The sequence below is a fragment of the Indicator indicator genome, chromosome 30, assembly GCF_027791375.1.
Source record: "Indicator indicator isolate 239-I01 chromosome 30, UM_Iind_1.1, whole genome shotgun sequence".
NCBI lineage: Eukaryota > Metazoa > Chordata > Aves > Piciformes > Indicatoridae > Indicator > Indicator indicator.
Genome location: NC_072039.1, coordinates 4,743,546 through 4,763,978, shown reverse-complemented (window position 1 = coordinate 4,763,978; position 20,433 = coordinate 4,743,546). Strand labels below are relative to the sequence as shown.

At 42.1% G+C, this 20,433-nt stretch overlaps 1 protein-coding gene across 1 annotated transcript; it reads right to left on the bottom strand.

Moving 5' to 3' along the window:
- Window positions 1-5,726: 5,726 nt before the first annotated feature.
- On the bottom strand, window positions 5,727-18,579 carry VKORC1L1 (vitamin K epoxide reductase complex subunit 1 like 1). Its single transcript, XM_054394378.1, has 3 exons — window positions 18,386-18,579; window positions 6,652-6,761; window positions 5,727-6,004 (listed from the first exon to the last, which is right to left on the bottom strand). The coding sequence occupies exons 1-3, from the start codon at window positions 18,577-18,579 to the stop codon at window positions 5,778-5,780; spliced, it is 531 nt and encodes a 176-aa protein (XP_054250353.1). The 3' UTR covers window positions 5,727-5,777.
- Window positions 18,580-20,433: the final 1,854 nt, after the last annotated feature.

The window sequence follows — 20,433 nt, the reverse complement described above, 5'->3', positions numbered from 1 at the left end:
ACACTAACAGTGCCACTACTCAGGTCACAGCAAGGTGCCTGCAGGATTACTGAAGAGCACAGATGATACAGCTTCTCTTGCTGGACAGAAGGGATGGGGCTGGCTGGGAGACTGAGACTATGAAAGTCTATGAATCGCCACTGCTGTGAGGAGACCCAACACGCTCCAGTACACTAAAGAATCCATGCTACAGCAGCACATAGATCTGCAGGTACTACATCACCTGAACTTTGAAACTATTTGACTCACAGAACCAGAATTGCTGCTATTAGATGCAGTTTTACCTTCCAGCAGGGAAGGACTTCCTTCATATTAAACTGTCCCTATGCACTAGGTGACCCTTAAAGGTCCCTTTCAACCTGAACTACTCTAAAACTCTATAAATATATAGTTGAGGTTAAATTAGTTCTAAACTGTTGAGATGCTGGCCTGAAGCATTGCAGGGTATGGTGATGTTTAAACTGATGTGCACGTGCTACTTGAGATGCTAATGTAGCATAGTAAAGTCCCTTTCAGGCTGTACACCACTCTTAGAGGACTCTAAAGCAAGGCTGTAGCCTGAGAGGTTATGCCAATAGTCACAGAAGAGCTCAAAACACAGTCTGCAAACTTATTGCAACATCTCAGGGTTGTCCCAAAGCAGCACCACTCCCAGCAGAATGACAAAACTGAATGCTGGAAGCTGCACAATTATGTACTTTCAGAATTCTGATTTCACAGATACTGTGTTAGAACTGTTGCTGTGACTACTTCCTCAGCTGGCTCTTCTGCTAAGTATCTCAGTGACCAAATCATCTCCTCTTGTGTTGTGTGGTGACCAAATGTGGTACATTAAAAAGCAACAGACCTTCCACACCACCACACACAAAATAAGGACATACATGTTTACTGCAGACTTCCAAAGAAGTTTTGTTGAGTGTCTAAGGGGAAAAGAAGCAGCATACTATCAATGTTCCTTCTACTGTTGAGGCTAGAGATTTCCTAGGCAATTAAACCTCCAGAATATAAAAGTCTATCCACAGTAAAAAGACACTTACTCAAACATACCATGGTAGAAGAGTGAATACCATATTTAAATCCACTACCAGTGTTTGAAAGTCATTTCAGCTTCTCAGTCTCTAGCCATCATTTCCCATTTCAACAGCCATGACACCAACATTGAAATACATATAACGATTTGACAGTAATGCATTACAAATGAGGGCTCAGAAATCCACTATAACACACAGTGCTTGTGGTTGCAGAAGAAAAAGTGATGACTTCCATTCAGTCCCACAGAAGAGATGCCAGGTTTAATATCCCCACATCTGGGAAGCACACACTTCAGGTGTAGCTCCTGCTTGTTCTGCAAGCTCAGTGCAGTCATAGCCCCACACCACCTATCCAACCCTTCCCCCAAAAGCTCTCTCCCTCCCAACCCCTCAAATCCAGGGAAACATGTAGCAGCTTCCAGGTACTTCATGATCTTGTTGGAGCTAAAGCAGACCTACAGAACCAGGGAAAGCAGGGAATGATAAGAACAACACAGTGCACAGGCTAGTTTGCACGCTGCTTAGAGAACTGAACAACAAAAACCTTGAGTCAGCGCTGCTCAACCTTTACACCCCCATGTGCACAACATTCAGCAAGACAGGATGCAGCTGCAGAAATTCCATACACTGGTATCTCTGGGGAGCCCAGTACTTTCTCTCTTCTACTACTAAATGTTTGGGGGGGGGGGGAAATCACAACCTAGTACATTTCTAGAGACAGAATTACAGTACTGACTTAAAAAAACAGTTTCTAAGGCTCAGACCGAGTCCAAAAAGGCCTCTGATTGGGTTCATTCAAGCTCTTAACGTTTGGACTGCATGAATGCAGCACAAGAATGATTGCAGCAAGACATCCACAGGTAATTTCTACATTTATTTTCTTTCTTATTTTTTTTTTATACCAAAAAGTTATGTGCAACAAATAGAATTCATACATATTTACATTGTTTTACCTGTTAGCAAAATTTTATCCTAAACCTCCAGTAGAGAATCTCCCAACCTATATTGATCAAGGGAACATCTGCCCGATGACTCTACTTGAATGTTTGCTTAATTTGGAGTTTAAAGCACTGGTAATAAATAGTTGATGGAACATACTATACAGAACAAACACCTAATATTTAGGCCATGCTTAATACAGTTTCATGGTAACAATACTTTCATCTTCTCAGGACCAGTTTTGTCTAGATCATGTTTAAACATCAGCAGAACCAAAGCGATCAGATCTCTGACTTTAGCCCGTATCAATCAGGGGTCATCAAGTGCTGCCTGAAGCACCTCACCAATCCTTCTGAACAAATCCAGAGACTCTATACAGCAGAAGACAAACACATGCTACAGTCTGCAGAAATCTCCTGTAAGAGATTTGTTGTCACTCCAGCTATCGGCTGTGGCAGGGAATGTTTCATGGCCTTCGCGTTGCAAACACTTCACAGTAAGAAACTTCCAAGCACATCTGTTTCCTAAACAAGGCTCAAATGCTTCATTGGCCTTAAGAGTAACAAGTACCTTACAGTAAGAGGATTCCAGGAATGTTTAATTCCTAAGCAGGTTTAGGGATGAGGTTCTTTTGCCTTTCCAATGCACCCCTCCCTGTAGAACTCTGAGAGCTGAGGAGAAGGAAGAGCCCAAATTCAGAACCACCGTTCATGTATTAGGAATTTTTCATTCTCCATTCTCATCAGTGTTAAAAGCACAACCAGAATAAGTGTGATGCCTCCCTGTCCCTCTGCCAGTCCAGGTATTGTTTACTAGCTTTTGCCCTTCAAATTTGCCTTCAGATCTGTAAGGGCTGAATTAACACCAACCACATGTTTGTTTGGGCTGGGTGCAGGCAGGGGGGCAGTTGCACAAAGCACTCATTTGATTTCCACCACCATCACATTATTCATTGTAACCTCACTCGTTTTACTGGAAGAAATATGCTGCTTCTATCATTGGGAGCAACAAGGAAAGAGTCAAAGAACTGGAAGCAAAGAAAGTCCAAATTTCTACTGCTATACTATTATTTTGCCCTTTTCCAGGCCAACTGCATTTCTGACGCACAAGAGAAAGTAGGAGAGTTAGGGCCTGTTCTAGCAAATCACTTCCAGTAAAAAGTAACTGCAAGAAAAGCACACAAGACAAGAGAGTTCACAATTAAGGATGAGATTTTGCAAGTTTGTGCACAAAGCGTAGCTGCAAATTCTTCCAGAGACCAAACTCAATTCCCATTTGATCCCCATGTGCAGACAAACAAGGACTGCAGACACTGCTGAAAATCTGGCCCTAAACAATTTTACTAAACAAACAGAATTGACAGACTATGCCCACACAGACAAGCACAAGACACAGTGAAGTTAGCCAACACCTAAACTTTCAGCTGATGGGGCTTTTTTCTCTTTTTTAATCTTTTCTGGTGGGCACTACACCCAGGAACTGGACCAAGAAAGCTTTGATTATGCTTGTCTCCATTGCTGCTCGCTCCGAGGTATTAGCACAGCGACTAACCACGGCGGGCAGCACGCGTTCCCCTCTTCCTTGGATGAAGGAGATGCCTTAGTGTAGATCACAGGAATGCATCCAAAGAAATCTATACGACACATTTAACAGTGATATTGCCTCGAGGCTCATCAGAGAGCAAAGTAAAGCCTGGAGGGACTAGTTTGACATCATTCACTCCCCTCATAGCAAAAGTTCAAGGCATTTGAGAGACAGAACTAAACATCAAGACAAGCTTTAACTGTACTCTGGTCGATACAAAAATGCATTTAATGAATTGTTGTCTAAAACTCTTAGACAAGAGGGACAAGAAATTTAGTGTTACATGCAACAGATGTTACTCATACCACAGAAATCTATACATAAAAGCAGTTTCCACCTACATCCTTGATACAAACCAGAGAAAAATTACTTCAGTAGTAATTTAAATACTATTTTGTGAACTCAAGAACTCTATTTCCTCTATGGAACACTGTATATTTCACAGTCAAGTTTATCCTCAGCAACTTAGTGTTGATAATCCACTTTGCCATACAACACGTGTCTGACATTTGTGTTTAAGAAAATCCTCAAATTAAACTAATTCTTTCAACAAATGGGTAAGCAGTTGGAATTCTTCACATTTAGAAGCTGACGAGGGCGAAAAGCAGCACAGCACCAGTTACAGAGTAGCTGAACCTACACATTTTGGTGTCACAGAGTCTGAAACGCAAGGATTTCTCTTTTTCTGAATCACATCATCAACCCTCTAATTGCATTAAGTTATCTGAAACAATACTGCTACCACTCCTCAGTCTAAAAACTAAACCAGATCTCTTAATACTCTATCCTCAGCAAATTTGCTGGGAGCTTTGTTTGTTCAGTCATTTTTAAAGCAAGGACACTTCTGCCTGCCAAGTTCAACACAAGTATTTGGTTCAAGATTTTAAGACAGAAGGCACTTTTAACATTCAGCCTTGAAATACTGAGTGCAGAAACCACATTGACAATTTTGTTCCTTTGTTTAAATCTGCAGTTTAATTTTTTTTCCCCCTCCCCAATTAGTTGTTAGAAAGAGCAATGATAGCACTGTATCACATTTCATTTTCAGGAGCACATTTCTTTACTTATCCCACTAAACAGGTTGCCCTTCCAAGGGGATCTTCTGTGTGTCAGGACTAAAGTTCATTTCCCAATATAGCACAAACCAAAGATCCTGAGGAAGATCAATTAACTGCTTCTTCAGAGCACTACTTGGTTATCCTGCTCAGTCAGTGGTTTCCACTGCAAATTGCAATTCTATCCTGCAGCACTCATAGAACATCAAGCATTAGTAACACTGGCTGTCTGACCCCAGTTTAAATAAGAAACAGCTCTGCATGGAAATTAAGTCCTTTCAAAGACCACTCTTTGATACACCAACCCCCAAATCTGCATATAATATCCTGATAGCAGCTTTCCATTGACCATGTTAAGCTATTTTCATTCTGTACAAAAATTAATGAAGTTGTGGTTTAATGGACATACTTCCAGCTTTCAGCTTTAATTCCATTTTTGTTACTGGAGAAAAAACATAAAAAGAAGAAAATGGAACAACCCTCAGCCATCACTCTGCTGAAAGCACCAGCAGAGAGTACAGTAATATGGTGTTCTCTACAGAGGTCGCTTCTGCCATCGTGTCAGTTGACTATTAGCTGAACACTGTCAGCTCCCAGGCTAACAAAACTGATTGTACAGTGAGTTCTCCAGGGATTAAACCAATTATTTCTAATTTTATTTACAGGATAAGTCCTAGTCAAATCTAAGTCCATCAGCTGAAAAAAAAAAAAAAACCAAAAAAACCCAAACCAGTAATACACATACTGTAAACATGGCCACATTAAATATGGTAATGCTAGTCTAGAATATTTAATGTCATGATCACATCTTGTTATACCTGAATTTATATACAGGATATTTTATAGCAAGTGTTACCCACTTCACAAGTGGAGGGGGAAGAGAGAGAGTCTAGGTTTTGCTGTGGCTAAAACTCCTTCAAAGTAAAGTTAAAGCTTGTCTTTGATTGTATTAGAGCTTTCTTTCATAACCACATTTAAATTGAAGATTAGCACACACGCACACACCAAAAACCAAAATATAATTAGCTAGGGCCCCTTCAAATTTATAATTAAAAATTCAGTTATGATTCTTGGGGAAAGTGTCTGATATGAAGAATAAAAAATTACTGCAAAATAAACTTAATGGAAGTTGGTTCTTCAGACTGTCAGTCAAAAGTTCAAACAGGTGTTACTCCTGTTTGGGTTGGAGTTGCCGTTTCCAGGCCTCGTTCAAATAAACTAGTCGTTTGTAGTTGATGATAAAGAGAATGAAGTTCAGCAAGTATGTGATCACGCAGACAATGCAAAATTCCTTCAGCACGAAGTACAGAATGTATGCCAAGTACAATGACCCTACTACAGACACTATGGAGGATGTCATGAGGATTAGAGCTGCTACTGCACTTGCTGTCATACCTGCAACAAGAGAGAGAAAGTTACTACAGCTGCTCGTTCCTCCCCACCCCTTCCGCACACAGCAAAAAGCCCAAAGGCCAATTCCAGCTGAAGTCTGTTTAAAATACCAAGTTCAAGAGGGGCTGACAAATCACTGCTGGGAAGGGAGCTTCCAGGTTCTATACCAGTCCTTTGACAAGAAGTTTGTGTAATATTTACCATCTTCTGTATTCCTGAGGTTGCTGAAATAATGTCTGTCGATATTAACAGCTTTAGAGCAGGCCACACAGTTAAAGCTGCATGCACACACTACACTTCGTGCCCTTGTTTTGGCTGCTGCCTCTGTTACTCCTGTACAACTTGCAAATTCCATTTTTATCCCCTCTTTTCTACTGTGCAACCCAACACTAAGTATATTGAAGTGAACACACCAGTGCAGCAGGTATCATGACACATGATTAACAGCATGGCAGGAGATAACGTAATTGCTTGTTATCAGCTGAGCTTTTAAGCCCTTTGGACCGATGTATCATTGGTGCTAAAAATGAAACACATGAAAATCACAACCATTCATCTGGTTTCTTGTAGGCTGTGCAACGTGTAACACTCCTCTCTCACCACCACAGAGCTGTTATGTACTTCAGAATCTGAAGTGAATTGATACTTACCAAGCAGCATTTGTAGTATATAAAACACGAGTCCAAAAACACTGTTTGACTGATTTATTGCACTGTCCTTTCCAAAGATGGAACCCAATAGACCGAATCCTCGACCCCATCTGTAAAACAGTGAAACTAGTTAACTTCTGTTTGGGTACCTACTGCTTTGCATCACTATTTTCAATTCATCACTGCTGGGAAGAAAAAAGCACAACAGATATATATTCTGATGTGACAGTCCTGTAGGAAGTTCAGGGTTAAACTGGAAAACCAAGCAGCTTGCACCAAGGAGTGCACTAGGTACAACTTCATCCCACACAGTGCTGGTATCAGTTATTGGATGTACCAGGAGCTACCAAGTTCCCACAGTTGCAACTTCACCAAATACCATGTCTGCTTCCTAGGGCTGTAGTTTAAAGTTCTTCTGAGATAAACACTTCCTCCCTCCAAGATCCTCACCATTTCCCTCCAGCACCTTAAGTCCAACACATGCTCACCAGACAGCTGAGGGAAAATGGTCCAATTTGGTAACTGGTTGTTACCAGCTCTGCCAGCACTTACCTTGCTGGCATCATCAGAGCAAGCAAATCTGAACATATGCTTGACTTCAGCTGCTCCTGATCAGTCTAACACCTCAGGAAGAACCCAAAACTGTCAAGCAAGCGAGCTGGGGATGGCACCATAACAAGCTGCACAGACCTCATTTGTTAGAGCACATGCACAGTGTGACATCTTGAACCAGCACCTGAGCCACAATGTGACTTTCAGCTTTTTAGTGATATGGAAGAAAGTGGCACAAGCCCTACAAAACTGCTGCTGCAATAAGAGGGGATAAAAGATTAAATTAGCAAATGTATTTGTGCTAGAAACCATTAATGTTATGCCCTAAGGCAAATCATGCTGTTATTTGTAAAAGCAAAGTGAGGACTCTATTTACTAGCATCACTTGAAAATATGAAGAGAAGATAACACTGCTTTAACACAACTGAATCCACAGGAGAACATTAGGACACCTGTCTTTGGATCATCAGCCAAGCACTATGAAAGGCTAGGTTCAACGTTATCAGGTTGTCACATGACTATGTAAAAAAAAAAAATCCTCAAATCCTCACCACCTTGCCACAGAAAACACCACAGTGCTACATCTATGCCAAGAGAAATCTCCAGCCAGCTTTCTGCATGAAAGGCCATGGTTCTACTGAACCAAGACACAGTAGAGGTTTGCTCTGCTCACACTACAGGAAAGTTGCTGATAGACTTCACCATGTATTTGAGACCAGGGAAAGGCTTCCACCACATCACAAACCATTTCCTCACACAAGAAAGGTACCACAGTAAGAACAATTTTACACCACCTCCAAACCCACTTGTTTGCACAATATTTTCATAGCGAACTCAAATTAGTAATTTTAATTCAAATTTCACACTAACAATTAACATTATATCCAAGTCTTGTGCTCTCCCCCTCAAGAAATCAAGCAGAGGATTAGGTACCAATTCCCCACATTTACTGCATAAGCAGTAAGAAAAAACAAAACAAAACTTTCACCTATTTTGGTCTCAAATCTTCTCAATGACTGAAGTGAAACTGAAGTGAAACTATAAAGCTTCAAGCCAGCATAGCTGCTGTACCACAGGGACAAGGCCTCATATCAGAGATGCTGAAGGGTCAGGAAGACACAAAGTTAATTGCTGGGAAGAGCAGGGAATAATCCCAGCACAAGTTTGGGGCCATGGGGAACAAGGCTGGTGACAAGACCCTCCCTGCAGCCTATGAATATGAACGGTCCCAGCCAGTGTAGAGTAATGCCTGCAGACAAAGAGATTCTGCCACTTAACTCTGCTCTGGTAAAACCTCACCTGGAGCACTGTGTCCAGCTCTGGAGCCCTCAACACAGGAAGGAGATGGACTTGATGGAGTAGGTCCAGAGGAGGCCACGGAAACCATCAGGGGGCTGGAATACCTCTCCTATGAGGACAAGCTGAGGCAACTGGGGTTGTTCAGCCTGGAGAAGAGAAGACTCCAGGAAGACCTAATAGCAGCCTCCTAAAACTGAAGGGGGCTTCAAGAAGACTGCAGTGACAGGACAATGGACAATGGTTTGAAACTAGAGATTGGATGTTAGAAACAAGTTCAATTACCACAAGGGCAGCGGAACACTGCAACAGGTTGCCCAGGGAGGTAGTTGAGGCCCCAGTCCTGGGGATGTTCAAGGTCAGGCTTGATAAGGCTTTGAGCAACCTGCTCTATGTGGGGATGTCCCTGCACACTGCAGGAGGCTGGAAGAGAGGCATTGATGCAAGTGCAGCACTTCACAGCTAAGGGAGCCATCAGGGCAAGATTTTGAAAGTCCAAACTCCAGGCACAAATAAGCAAACATTAAAGCAAACACATAAGCAAACATTAAAGAAACAGCCCAGGTTCCAAAGAATCTCAGCTATGGCAAGACTTTCCTCTCAGACACAAAATGTTATCTGGGTTTTAAGCAAGAACTGTTTATTTTCTAGCCTCACTTTGATAAGATGGTCCCAGCACATGTAACAGTTGTCAGTCTTAAAGAGCCAGACAAAAACAATACAGGTATCAATTTTTCACTTAAGGCTCTTCTGTCGCACCACGTTTGTAGATGTTTCAGATTACTACCTGCAGGTGCAAATTGTTCCAGTCTGAGTGAGAATTCTTTGTAGGGTGACACTAAACTCCATTTGAACACACTCAGGCCTTCTTTATCAAGAGCATAACTCAAAGTGGTTCCACATCAGCTTAAATTAACTGCAGGATGATGAATGTCTACCCTCTCCCTGCCCTAGCTGCAAGCTCTCTTTTCTGATGGCCATGAGATCCTGTGGTGTCTGAAAGCAAACTCAAGCTTTGAGCATTAAAAACTTTAGACTCCAAAATTTGTCTCTACAGTTATTCTGCAAGTGAATAAAACACTGCTATTGGAAAGATAACAAGTTCATGCCCTTCCTGACAGTCAGTGGTCCCAAGTGATCACTTAGAAGCTGCAAGGTCAGAAGAAGGATGAAAACTTTTTCCACGTGCAGTAGTTAATTGAGTATCTTGTTGGCCTTGTAGCAGCTTTAAGGACATCAAACATTAAATTTCAGCTCATGGAGTCCAGCATCTTATTCCACACCCTTCAGGACAGCTGAAAAGCCTGTAGTTTAAAACAAAGCACTTTTTCCAGCTTTGAAGTGTGAAGCAGTTTTCTGCAACAAACTGAAAAGCAAAAATATATAGCCTGTATATTTCTACTTCCATCTAATTACTCTACTGAAGAGGCTAAACCATCTCCTAATTCTATCAAGGGCACCCCAAATCCCACTAAAATACACAATGAGCCAAGTACTTTTACAAGCAGTTGGAAGAAGGGCAAAGACCAAGTATGAAAATCATCTTTTTCACACCCAAAAAAATCAAGCCAATCACACCTGAGCTATGGTAACTTCAAAAGTCTAAGAACATATGGCAAGCAAATAGCAAGAAAGATTGCAGTCCTAACAGAAGAAACTTCAAGTAAAACATCAGTGAAAAGGACTAAAGTACTCTGAAGTTCTTCCTGGAACTTGCCTTTCTTATAAAGAAAGGACTACTGTTAGCTTGGATTCAGTTTTTAGATACAGAATGCTAACTAAAATCAACTGCCCTAATTAAAGAGCTGCCTGCACAGCCTAACAGAAGCTTAGTCCAACATCATCAGCCTTTGCATGGTAATGATTTGTGGCTCCCTTCCCTGAAGCAGTCAAGTGTCATGTTGTGAAAACCAAGCTGAGGTCACCCTGAGTGATTCAGAGCACCATGACAAGCATGTGGCAAGCCTAACCTGTGCCACACCCGAGTTTCATTCCCATTTAAAAAGGGCAATCTGAGCTAACCTCGAGGAGGTTTTAAAATAAGCATTTAAGACGTCTTCCTGCATGTTTCATGTAGCTCAAATTCCCTCTCTGTTTAAGCTGACAACCAGCTTCACTGCTCATCTGCAGGTGCAACTCAATGTTCTCTAACACAGCTTCCAGAAGTGATTCAGTAAATCCAGTTTAGAACTGTTCAGGTAGCTCCCTAACAGCTATACACTTGAATACCATAGTGACTGAGTGCAATGTGCATTTCCTTTTATCAAAGGAGGTCTTTGACATTCTTATTCACCCTCTAAGCAGTGTCCCTTTTCATCTGTGGCATCTAACAAAGCTCAGAAGTGTTGCAGTTTTAGAAGTTTAAAGAAGTATTTCCATGCACTTAACACTTCTTAACAGGAAGATAAGAAATGAGGTAATGTTGATCCACAAGTGACATACCTCCAATAGAATCTCCAATACCTCTTCTGCACAATTCTGAACATCCTCTGGAACATATTATGGGAGTACACTTCAACTCTAAACATTTCACTGTAATTTAGCATGGACAATAACCACTGGCAGAAAGGTCTGAGAGAGCTTCATGCAGAACACTAGTATCTGTCATTTTAAAGGACAAGTAACAACCTCCATCTTTAACAAGTTAAAAGCTTGAGATCTACCAATATTAGCTCAAAAAGAACAGAATTCCAAGCCTGACAAAGTCCAACAAACAAACAAGAAGTGGGTACTTCACCAGGAGTCTGATGATTCTCTCATGCACTCTCTAAGAAATGCTATCCTGTTTGCTCCTGCCAAGCATCCCAATTCTGACAGTCACCTGCAGATGTTTTTAAGGGCTTTTACAAACAGATCATTCACCAAGATACTCTCCTTAACCTCAATTATCATTACAGTAAGAATCAGCTCAGGAAACTTCTGAATTGGGGTTTCACCTGCATCATCAAGCTCTGTACCCCACCTTGAAGCCTCCCAGACTGTAGCTAGATGCTTTCTGAAATACATAACTTTTGACTTCCACAACATCCTCTGGTGATGAATTCTAGAATCACCCCCATTTCACTTGGGAATCCTCAATCCTTATGTCAAGGGAAGAACTAACTACTGATATTCATTTTAACATGAAAATAACTATGCTAGACCAGGTCAAGCCCAGCTAGCTTCAGTAATCTGTGAGGAGCAGGTGCCCTAAACAAAGCACACATCCCAGTTCCCCTTCTAGTCTCCTGAATGCCTAGCTTAAAATGGTATCAAATCCTTCAGGAGACTAGATAATTAAATGGCAGGTATGATTAAAAAAAACAACAAAACAAAACAGAAAATACTATTTGTGCAGCAGCAGGTTTTCCGACACATCTCTCACTCAATTTTTAGGCTTGCTGCAATGAAAAGAGCAAAAAGATTAATAAAAATAATAATTTATGGTATTTTCAGAGCTGTAAGTGAAGGACTCAAGTTTTGTTTCCCAAGTAGCAGATTAAAAGCCCTCCTTTCAGGATTATTTTTCATTCCATAAGCATTATTTTGTTATCAACAACAACCATCATGGATCACTTTGTAACCCTGAAGGAATAAATACAATTTTCTAATAAAAAAACAGCTGAGCCCTGGCAAGTGATGTGCACATTTCCCCAAGTGCCATCTGCTTTCTGAGATAGTCAAGGTACAGAATAGAAGTTCTCAGGAGGGGAGCAGAGCTGGCCTGTGTTCACACCACGTTCAGTGAAAAGTTCGTATAAAGGTCAAAGGATCTGCAGCATGTTAATGCTTTGCAATCTTAAGAAACTTCAGTTGCAGCTTTTGTGGCTTCCCCAGAGGATTTTGGATTAAACCCAGTTCATGGTTACAAGGTTGCTTAGGCCACTCTAACAGTTTTAAAATATTAAGTAAAATCCTTCAATTAGAAGCCATGAGAAAGCATGGAGATTAAAAACCCCTGTTTGGAAACTTGCCAAGAGTGCTCAAAAAATATGATGTACTTCATGTTCAAATATTTTTTCAATTATTTAACCTATTCACCATTATTACCATTATTTATCATTTATCATAAACAAAAGGGATGTTATTCTAAATATTCTCCTGTCCTACCTCAAGCAGTTTGGAAAAAAAAAAAATCTCAGCGTCTACATCAGCAAACTGTCACCCAGAGAGTGGTTAATTATTTTATAGCAGTCCCCACAGCAGCTCTGGTTATTCAAGCTACAAGCCATCAGTATTGTATTTCTCCTACATAATCTCTTCTATTAAGCTACCACAAATGAAGCCTGGATTTGAACTATAGGCACTTTGTACAATTTGTTTTGCATCAGGCAAAATAATTGTCAGCCCTCTTGCAAATTCCAGTCAAGCTGAAAATGAGATATTAATGAAAAGTATTGTATCAATCTCAAGTATTAAGGCATCAGTTCTGTTAGAAAAATGGGACAAAAAAAAAATCACTTGAAGCATCAGCTTCTGCTGCTTTGGGAAACTGAATCCTTGTTAGACTTCTCCATGAAAGATGAAAAAAGTAAAATTAATGCACACCTTCTCTACAAATCAGACTTAAAAAAAGCAGAATGCAACAATTTTTCTTGGCCTTGTCTGCATTTGGGTTTTTTTTGGCTCAGCATTCTTAACTGTAAAACTCATTACACTCATCTAGCTACAGCTGTGAAACTCACCATCCTCTTGAACCTGCTGGAGCAAAGTGGAATGAACTAGACAGACTCTGTCTGATTTACCCTGCCTAATCAACAAACTAGACATCTTCAAACCTTCCCTCAGACAGCCAAAACCAACCCAAATCCTTGCTACAGAAGCGGCACAATTACACTTGCTATCTAGCAATTTGCAGACCTCAGAAATAAACAACTGACTTTAAATTACAGGCAGATTACAGCTGAGGCTCAGGAGGTGTTTACACTTCCATGCAAACTACTTTGGTAGCAGCTGCTCCATGTCCTGCCCTTCAGCAGTTCAATCAAGCTTTTTTTTTCCTATACAGATTCAAAGATGCTCAACAAAAACAATAGCTTGGCTCAGGTTAAGGAAATTACTGAACAGCAAAGACTTGCCAAAAAGATGACATTTTAAGCAAGCACACAGGCCTGGTTTGCCTACCCTGGTTCACAAGGGACTTTAAGTTCCCCTTTTATACTACCTGCCTAAAGCCACTTTTGCCATTTCTCACCTTACATTGTAAGGTCACTAACAACTGCAGTTGTCAACCTCAGGCATCTGAATGCCTGCTTATGAGAAGAAAGAAATGCTGGGACACGAGGAACTTGCCATCAATATGAAAGACGACTGCTATCTATAACCTGGAATCAAGCAAACTTGACAGACATGAACTTCACAGGAACTGCCCCTCAGCAGAGCTGAATGGGAACCTGCAGTATAAAGATCAGGTTGGGGAAGAGGTCAGAGAAGTTGGACTTTCCATGTCCCATTTCCTTAGATTACATGGTGGTTGTCAGCTTGCTCTGTGTCAGAGTCTGCACTCTTTAAAGATGCACCAAAACAATAGCTCTGGCAAGGTGTGCTTCACTGGAGAACCAGCACTGGTCAAGGTTTTAACTGCAACATAATGAGTAAGCTCTACAGCAGCATAATTACACAGCACAGAGCTGAAGACTGAGAAAATGTCACAAGACTGAGAAAAATCAAATGTAACATTTACATGGGTCTAAATTCACAGCTTAAAACGATTTATGAAGGTGAGCAGAACACCACAATGACACTGCAGTTGTCACAGGCCAGGCTTGGCAAATCCAGTAAAACCACTGTCTGTCTGCACAGGTCTGTCCACACAGACAAAAATGTCACAAATATACATTTTTAAGAACTACCAGAAGATAACTTTGATGCATGCACTAGAAGACCTAAGGCAGATATGCCTTTTTCAGAACAGGCAGAGTGGCTCAAATATGACAATCCTTTTGCACACTGACAAAGTTCAGCACAGGGAAACCCTAAAGTAGATTATATCCAGAACACAGATTCTTAAAATCCTATTTTGTGTTTAGAGCTTCTTTAGTAGTGGAGTACTGTGTCCAGTTCTGGATTCCCCAATTCAAGAAGGGAAGGGAACTGCCTGGAAGGGTACAGCAAAGGTCTACAATGATGATCAGAGGGCTGGAATATCTGTCTTATGAAGAAAGGCCAGAGGACTTGGGACTTTTTAGCCTGGAGAAGAGAAGACTGAGAGATCTCCTCCATACTTATAAATACTTAGAAGGATGGGTGTCAGGAGGATGATGCCAGTCTTTCTTCAGTGGTGCCCAGCAACAGGACAACAAATGGGCACAAACTTGAACATACAAAGTTCCACCTAAACACAAGGAGAAACTTCTTTACATTGAGGGTGGTGGAGCACTGGAACAGGTTGCCTAGAGAGATGGAGAAGTCTCTTTCTCTGGACTAATTCAAAGCCCACCTAGATGCCATCCTTCACAACCTGCTCTGGCAGAGGAGTTGGGCTAGATGATCTCCAGAAGTCTCTTCCAACCTGTTATTCTGTAATTCAGTAAGTCAGCCAAAGGTGTTAACCTAGATCAATATTGACTATTTCCAAAGCTCTTCACTTGCACAGCTAGCCAAAAGCTACAAATATTGCTAAAGATATACAGCAACATGTGCCCTTTGGTCCTTCATGCCAGCTATCTTGAGCCTGTATTGGAGCTGTTACAGCATTAACACATGCCAGGCTACAAAACATCCTTCAAAACAAACCATCCACTAACATGCTCTGCAGGAGTCTTAAATTAAATCAAGACAGAAAGTAGAAGCACATCAGGAGACCCAGAAGTCTCCTAGAAGCACACAAAAGTTTAACAAAGCATAGAGCTCAATTCATAAATATCACATTTACCCTTCAAGCCATTCTGCTATCCCCAGAACTTCAAACGTACCTATCAGTTTAATTCTCTCTGTGAAACTGTAACAGTAAAACCAAAAAGCTTTTTCAGGAACTGCTACTAGGCAGTTCCATTATAAACGAAGCCATTCTTGCCACTTCATTATTCTCAAATGTCAGAAAGCAATTCACCTAACACACCAACAGCAATTGCCAGAAGAAAACACTAGGCAGTTCCCTAACACCTTCCCTTATTCCTACTTGGAAAATAACAGTGGTCATTACACAGCCCTGAGCTGTTTTCTTCTCTAAACTATTTTGTGAACTTTCCCCATGATAAATGCTTGAAATATGCTGACCATTAGTATCTTGAATAAGGGATACTAGCAAGACCTATCTTCCAACAATCTTGTTGATGAGTCAACCCCTGATATGACTTTTCCATGCTCCTCCCTCTGCATGCTACTAATCTTTACAGTTCTGTTCTCATTGTTGTACTAATAACACATTTGGCTTAAAAGCAAGCCTTGAAATACAAACAGCTTATTAGTGGGGAAAAAAAATCCTCCCTGAAGACCAGAACTAAGTTCTGAAGTAATTCAGCTCAAGGAATTATACAGTAATTTATTCTAATTATTCCATGCAGTTAAAATTAATTCCAACACCATGATGTACCCTTCAGAGTTCATTCCACTGCTAGAGTCAACATCAGAAATGTTAAAATCATTAGTCAAATTAAGTTCCATTAGTAAATCTAGTTTAAACAGTCATACAACCAATACAATAAAAGACAATAAAAGCCACAAAGAACAACTCTGTCATGCATTTAACTCCGTAGAGTTAACTCAGCTCATCAAATAATTTGGGATTAATGAGGAAAGAAACGGTTGAAAAATAAATCTACATCATGCACGAAAACTCTGGAATACCAGATGTGAAATGCTGCTGTTGGGGTGAAATCTAAACAGAAATTAAAAGTTCCTTGTAGAAATCAAGTTTCAGAGAAACTTCGGTGACACATGGTAGTGACAAAGAATGCTGCATTGGACAGAGGGAGAATGACTGAGGGATAAGGAACTGAGGCAACATGGATAATAAGATTAATTTCTTTCACTGTTGTTCTTCCTTCCAAGTTTAATAGCTTGCCCTCTTGTCTTGGTTTTAAAGCAATACTCCTTTTTTGTCTGTGTCCTGCACAGCACTGAAAGCACATTCTTCTCCAAATATGGTTTGACTGAACAGAACTCGCACACTCCTTTTCCATAACTCCTTTTACCACCTGCTCTAATTATCATGAGCTATCCTGGCATTTGCAATTCCTCAGTCTTTAAGCATGATTATCCTAGCAACTGCTCACAAAATTTTAGTTGGATTGATTCTTAACTGTTCATATTATAGCATTATATTATATACAGAATTCCTGCAGTAAAGTATTTACAGATCTTACCATGGCATACCCCTGGTTTCAGCTGCAGTATTGCTAATGAACACTATAATTAACAAGCATTATTCCATAATTAGAAATACCTGAAGATATAATTGGAATGATTTTCCTTCAAAGTGTTTAGTAAACAGGCATTAAAACACCAAACTCCCCATCTCAACAGCAGCATTTGCACTAATAAAAAGCTAACAGAGGACCAGTTCTGTAGAGCAGCCTATTTAGGTACTTAAATCCCTGCTGTTCTCTTTGAGCCTCTATAGCTGTGGTAAGCTTTAGATTACTAACAGTATTTTTGTGGTTTAACCACAGTAGCCTATGTATAATTTTAATTTAAAAGTTTAAGTTATCTGGCACACTTATGGAAGTCTTCTTCCTGTTTAAACTTCTCATTTCAGGAGACTCCTCAAGTGCAGTCACAAGCACCTTCACAAACTAAAGGTCACCTGCTGACAAGCAGAAAAGCAGAATTAAAGGCCTCATTCAATCACCAGAGCCTTCTTTCAGGTATTCATAGATATAAATCTCTCATAACACAATCCCACTTCTGTCACCCCAGAAGTGGTTTTAAGAGTAAGAGCTCCCTGTGTGTTTTGCTTAAACAATTTAACCTGTTCCCGCCTTGACAGAACATGGGGACATCCTCCCTCACTGGCTTGTTAGGATAATATATCAAGTGTCTTTACATAAACTGTGGCAGCTTTTATACAGGTTTCTTAGCCAAATTACACCCTAGACTACTTCCCATAGCATATTTATATTGGTAGCTCTTGCAAATGCATATCAATAGAGACTTAATCTGCTGTAATTCACTCAATTAGTTACTTGACAACAAGCCAAGCTAGTAGCTTATTAAAATTTGTATATTAACACTCTGAAGAGAAATTAAAACCACTGGCCTTTAGAAAACAACTGCTAACTTGATTACTGGCAAGAAACCTGCAAAATAAAGCAGGATTCGGACTGTGCTTTTGCTGCTGAGGCACACAGCTATCTTGAATTAAACACTTCCTCTATATCATGAAGGCAATCTTCTCTGCTGCCAGGTCACATTACAATGAAAAAGCAATCCAGATACTCCAATTAAAACAACCCAATGTCAACCATCCTCAATTGTACATGTTTGCTTTGGCCTCGATCACTGGTCACACCTACAGCATTTCACTCACATACATTTACCACTAAAACGCCTGTCATTCCAGCTAATTGTCATTGATTACAACACAGAAATTGCGGGTGCCTCACCCTATAGCCCCAAACCCCATTCCCACAACAGCTCTCGAACGAAAGGGCTGCCTAAACTCGGAGCCCTCCTCGGACTGCCCACCCTGTGGCCCCCAGCACAATCCCAGCCTCCTCTGTGCCCCAGACAAGCCCTCCCCAGGACGAGGCTCGGCACGCAGCCGCAGGCTTTTGCTGTCCGCACGCTCGGCCAAGCCCTCCCACCGCCGTCCCCCTCCGAGAACCAGCCCAGACCCCTAACAGCTCACGCCTTAGCCTCCGAGGCAACGGAAGCAGTATTCCTCAGCCAGGCCTCACCGCTCCCCGTGTCCCTTGCCCCTTCTCCCCGCGGCGGCCTGAGGCGGCGGGTCCCATCCCCATCTCACCTGGAGGTGATGGCGGCGGAGCAGCGGACCCGCTCGCTGAGGTCGCACAGAGCCTGGTAGTGGAGATCGCGGCCCTTCTCCCGCTCCAGGTGGCAAGCGTAAAGGGAGAGCAGGATGCCGACCGCGCAGACGGCGGAGCGGGCCACCCGCTCCCAGCGCGGCACCGACACTCGCAGCAGGACGGGCGCCGCCATCTTACCCCCTCCCTCCGCCTCAGCCCGCGACGCGCGCCCGGCGCAGACAAGCGGCGCACGCGCGCCCACACCTTATTGGCTCGCTAAGCGGGCGTGGTCCTCACTCCCCGCCCACGCCGACCGCGCCGGACGTGGCGCTCCGCGACGACGTCACGTCAGGCCAGGGCGGGAGAGGAGGGGGCGTGGCGTGGCCGCCCGTTGTGGCGCCGCCTGGCGGGCAACAGGCGGCTCGGCAGAGCGCTCCGCCCCCGGCCCGCGCTGTGCTCCGTCGACCCTGCTATCGGCAGGAAAATTAGGGATTTTTTTTCCCTCAAATCTGTACCCGGGGAGGATCTGGGCTGTTTCAGAGAGTGCTGCCGTACCAGGTGCGGCTGACGGGACCCTCAGGGCTGAGGTGCCGCTTCACTACGGCTAAGGCAGCGTTGATCTCTTAGGTATTCCAGTGAGCACTCCAGGATTTTACCAGGATTTTGGACAGAATGCACCAAACTGGTGCCTCCTGTGCAAAGGGCTCTTGCTGACGGCTTGTTACGTTACCGGAGTTTGCCCTGAGGCCTTCTACGATGCATAATTTGGACAAACGATATAAAAAGTGCATTAGAATTTTGTTTTTAATAGCACATTCCATAGCTTGGTTTTCTGCCTGGCTCTGGAGCAGGTGCTGCTGGATTCCCCCAAGCGCCACTCGGAGGAACACACTTCGCACTTGAGCAATGGGATTTCATCGTCTGTTTCCCAGATCTAGGATACCCTTCCTACCACACCTCTAAACATAGGCAGCAGACCTGTGAGCTGATATATTAGTCAGAATTGAGTGGCTACAACCAAAGACAACCAGGGCTGGATCCTTATTCTTTTATATGTCTGGTTCCTATCACAAATACCATCAATATCTGCCTATAGATGAAGAATGTGTTTACCAACACAAAGAAATCTAGTAGCTGAAGATAAAATAATCTTTGCTTCCTGTAAACACCTATCATACCCACCATCATTGCTTTAGTTTAAGGATACCCAGCATCTACTTGCTCTCCTTCCCCTCCCCTTCTCTTTGCACACTCATTATTGCTGGGCAGTAACAGATGGGAGAGAGAGAGTCAGCACACAATGAAGATCTGCAAGTTTTCCCAAGCAAGGCAAGAGGACAAAACACAATGGCAGCATTCATGCTGTCAGTTATGCCATCCATGCCTTCATTGTTCTGCAAAACAAAGCAGATTCAAAGAGAAACATGTTGCAAAATGACTTCAAGAACAAAAAGGAATCCCTCTGCCAGAAAAAAAAAAAATAGAGAAACTGAAAACAATTAAAAGGAGTTAAGAAAAGTATTATTTTTTTGAATTCTCGTTAGTGTACAAACTAAATTAAACATACTCTGCTCTCTATGATGGGCCTTCTGCTTAGTGGGAATAAGGAGAGAGGGACAATGGGAAAGGAGTGGAGATGATCAAGACAGAAGGGTCGACTGAAAAGAGAACAGATATACTAAAGCTGCAGGAAATCACCCTCATGTTTTTAGCTTGGCTCTTAAATGAGATGAGGTTTAGTTGAAAATTTTCCTTTTTGTCCACCAAACAGGCGCCATGGAAGCAGAGGAATGAAGAGCAGGGCTGAGCTCTGCCCTGCCAGGCTCTAAGTGGTCCTGCCTCACTTCTCTCCTCACCAGGAGAGAAAGTGCCAAACATGAAGTGAATTACTTAGTGTCTGCCTGGAGTGCAAAATTCATCATGCTTGAGAGGCATTTGACAAAACCCCAAACCCAGAGCTGCTGAGGAAGCAGCCAAAATGGAGAGAGGCCAAGAATCAAAGAGATGTATGCAGCGATGAGCTGCTGTGGTAATGCCACCAGCCTGA

Excerpts from the sequence above, each read along its gene's own strand:
- VKORC1L1 (XM_054394378.1), bottom strand. The coding sequence starts at position 18,579 with ATGGCGGCGCCCGTCCTGCTGCGAGTGTCGGTGCCGCGCTGGGAGCGG. Across the intron at positions 6,762-18,385 it reads TCCGCCGCCATCACCTCCAG|ATGGGGTCGAGGATTCGGTC; the intron begins GTGAGATGGGGA and ends ACTGTTTTACAG. Across the intron at positions 6,005-6,651 it reads TATACTACAAATGCTGCTTG|GTATGACAGCAAGTGCAGTA; the intron begins GTAAGTATCAAT and ends CTCTTGTTGCAG.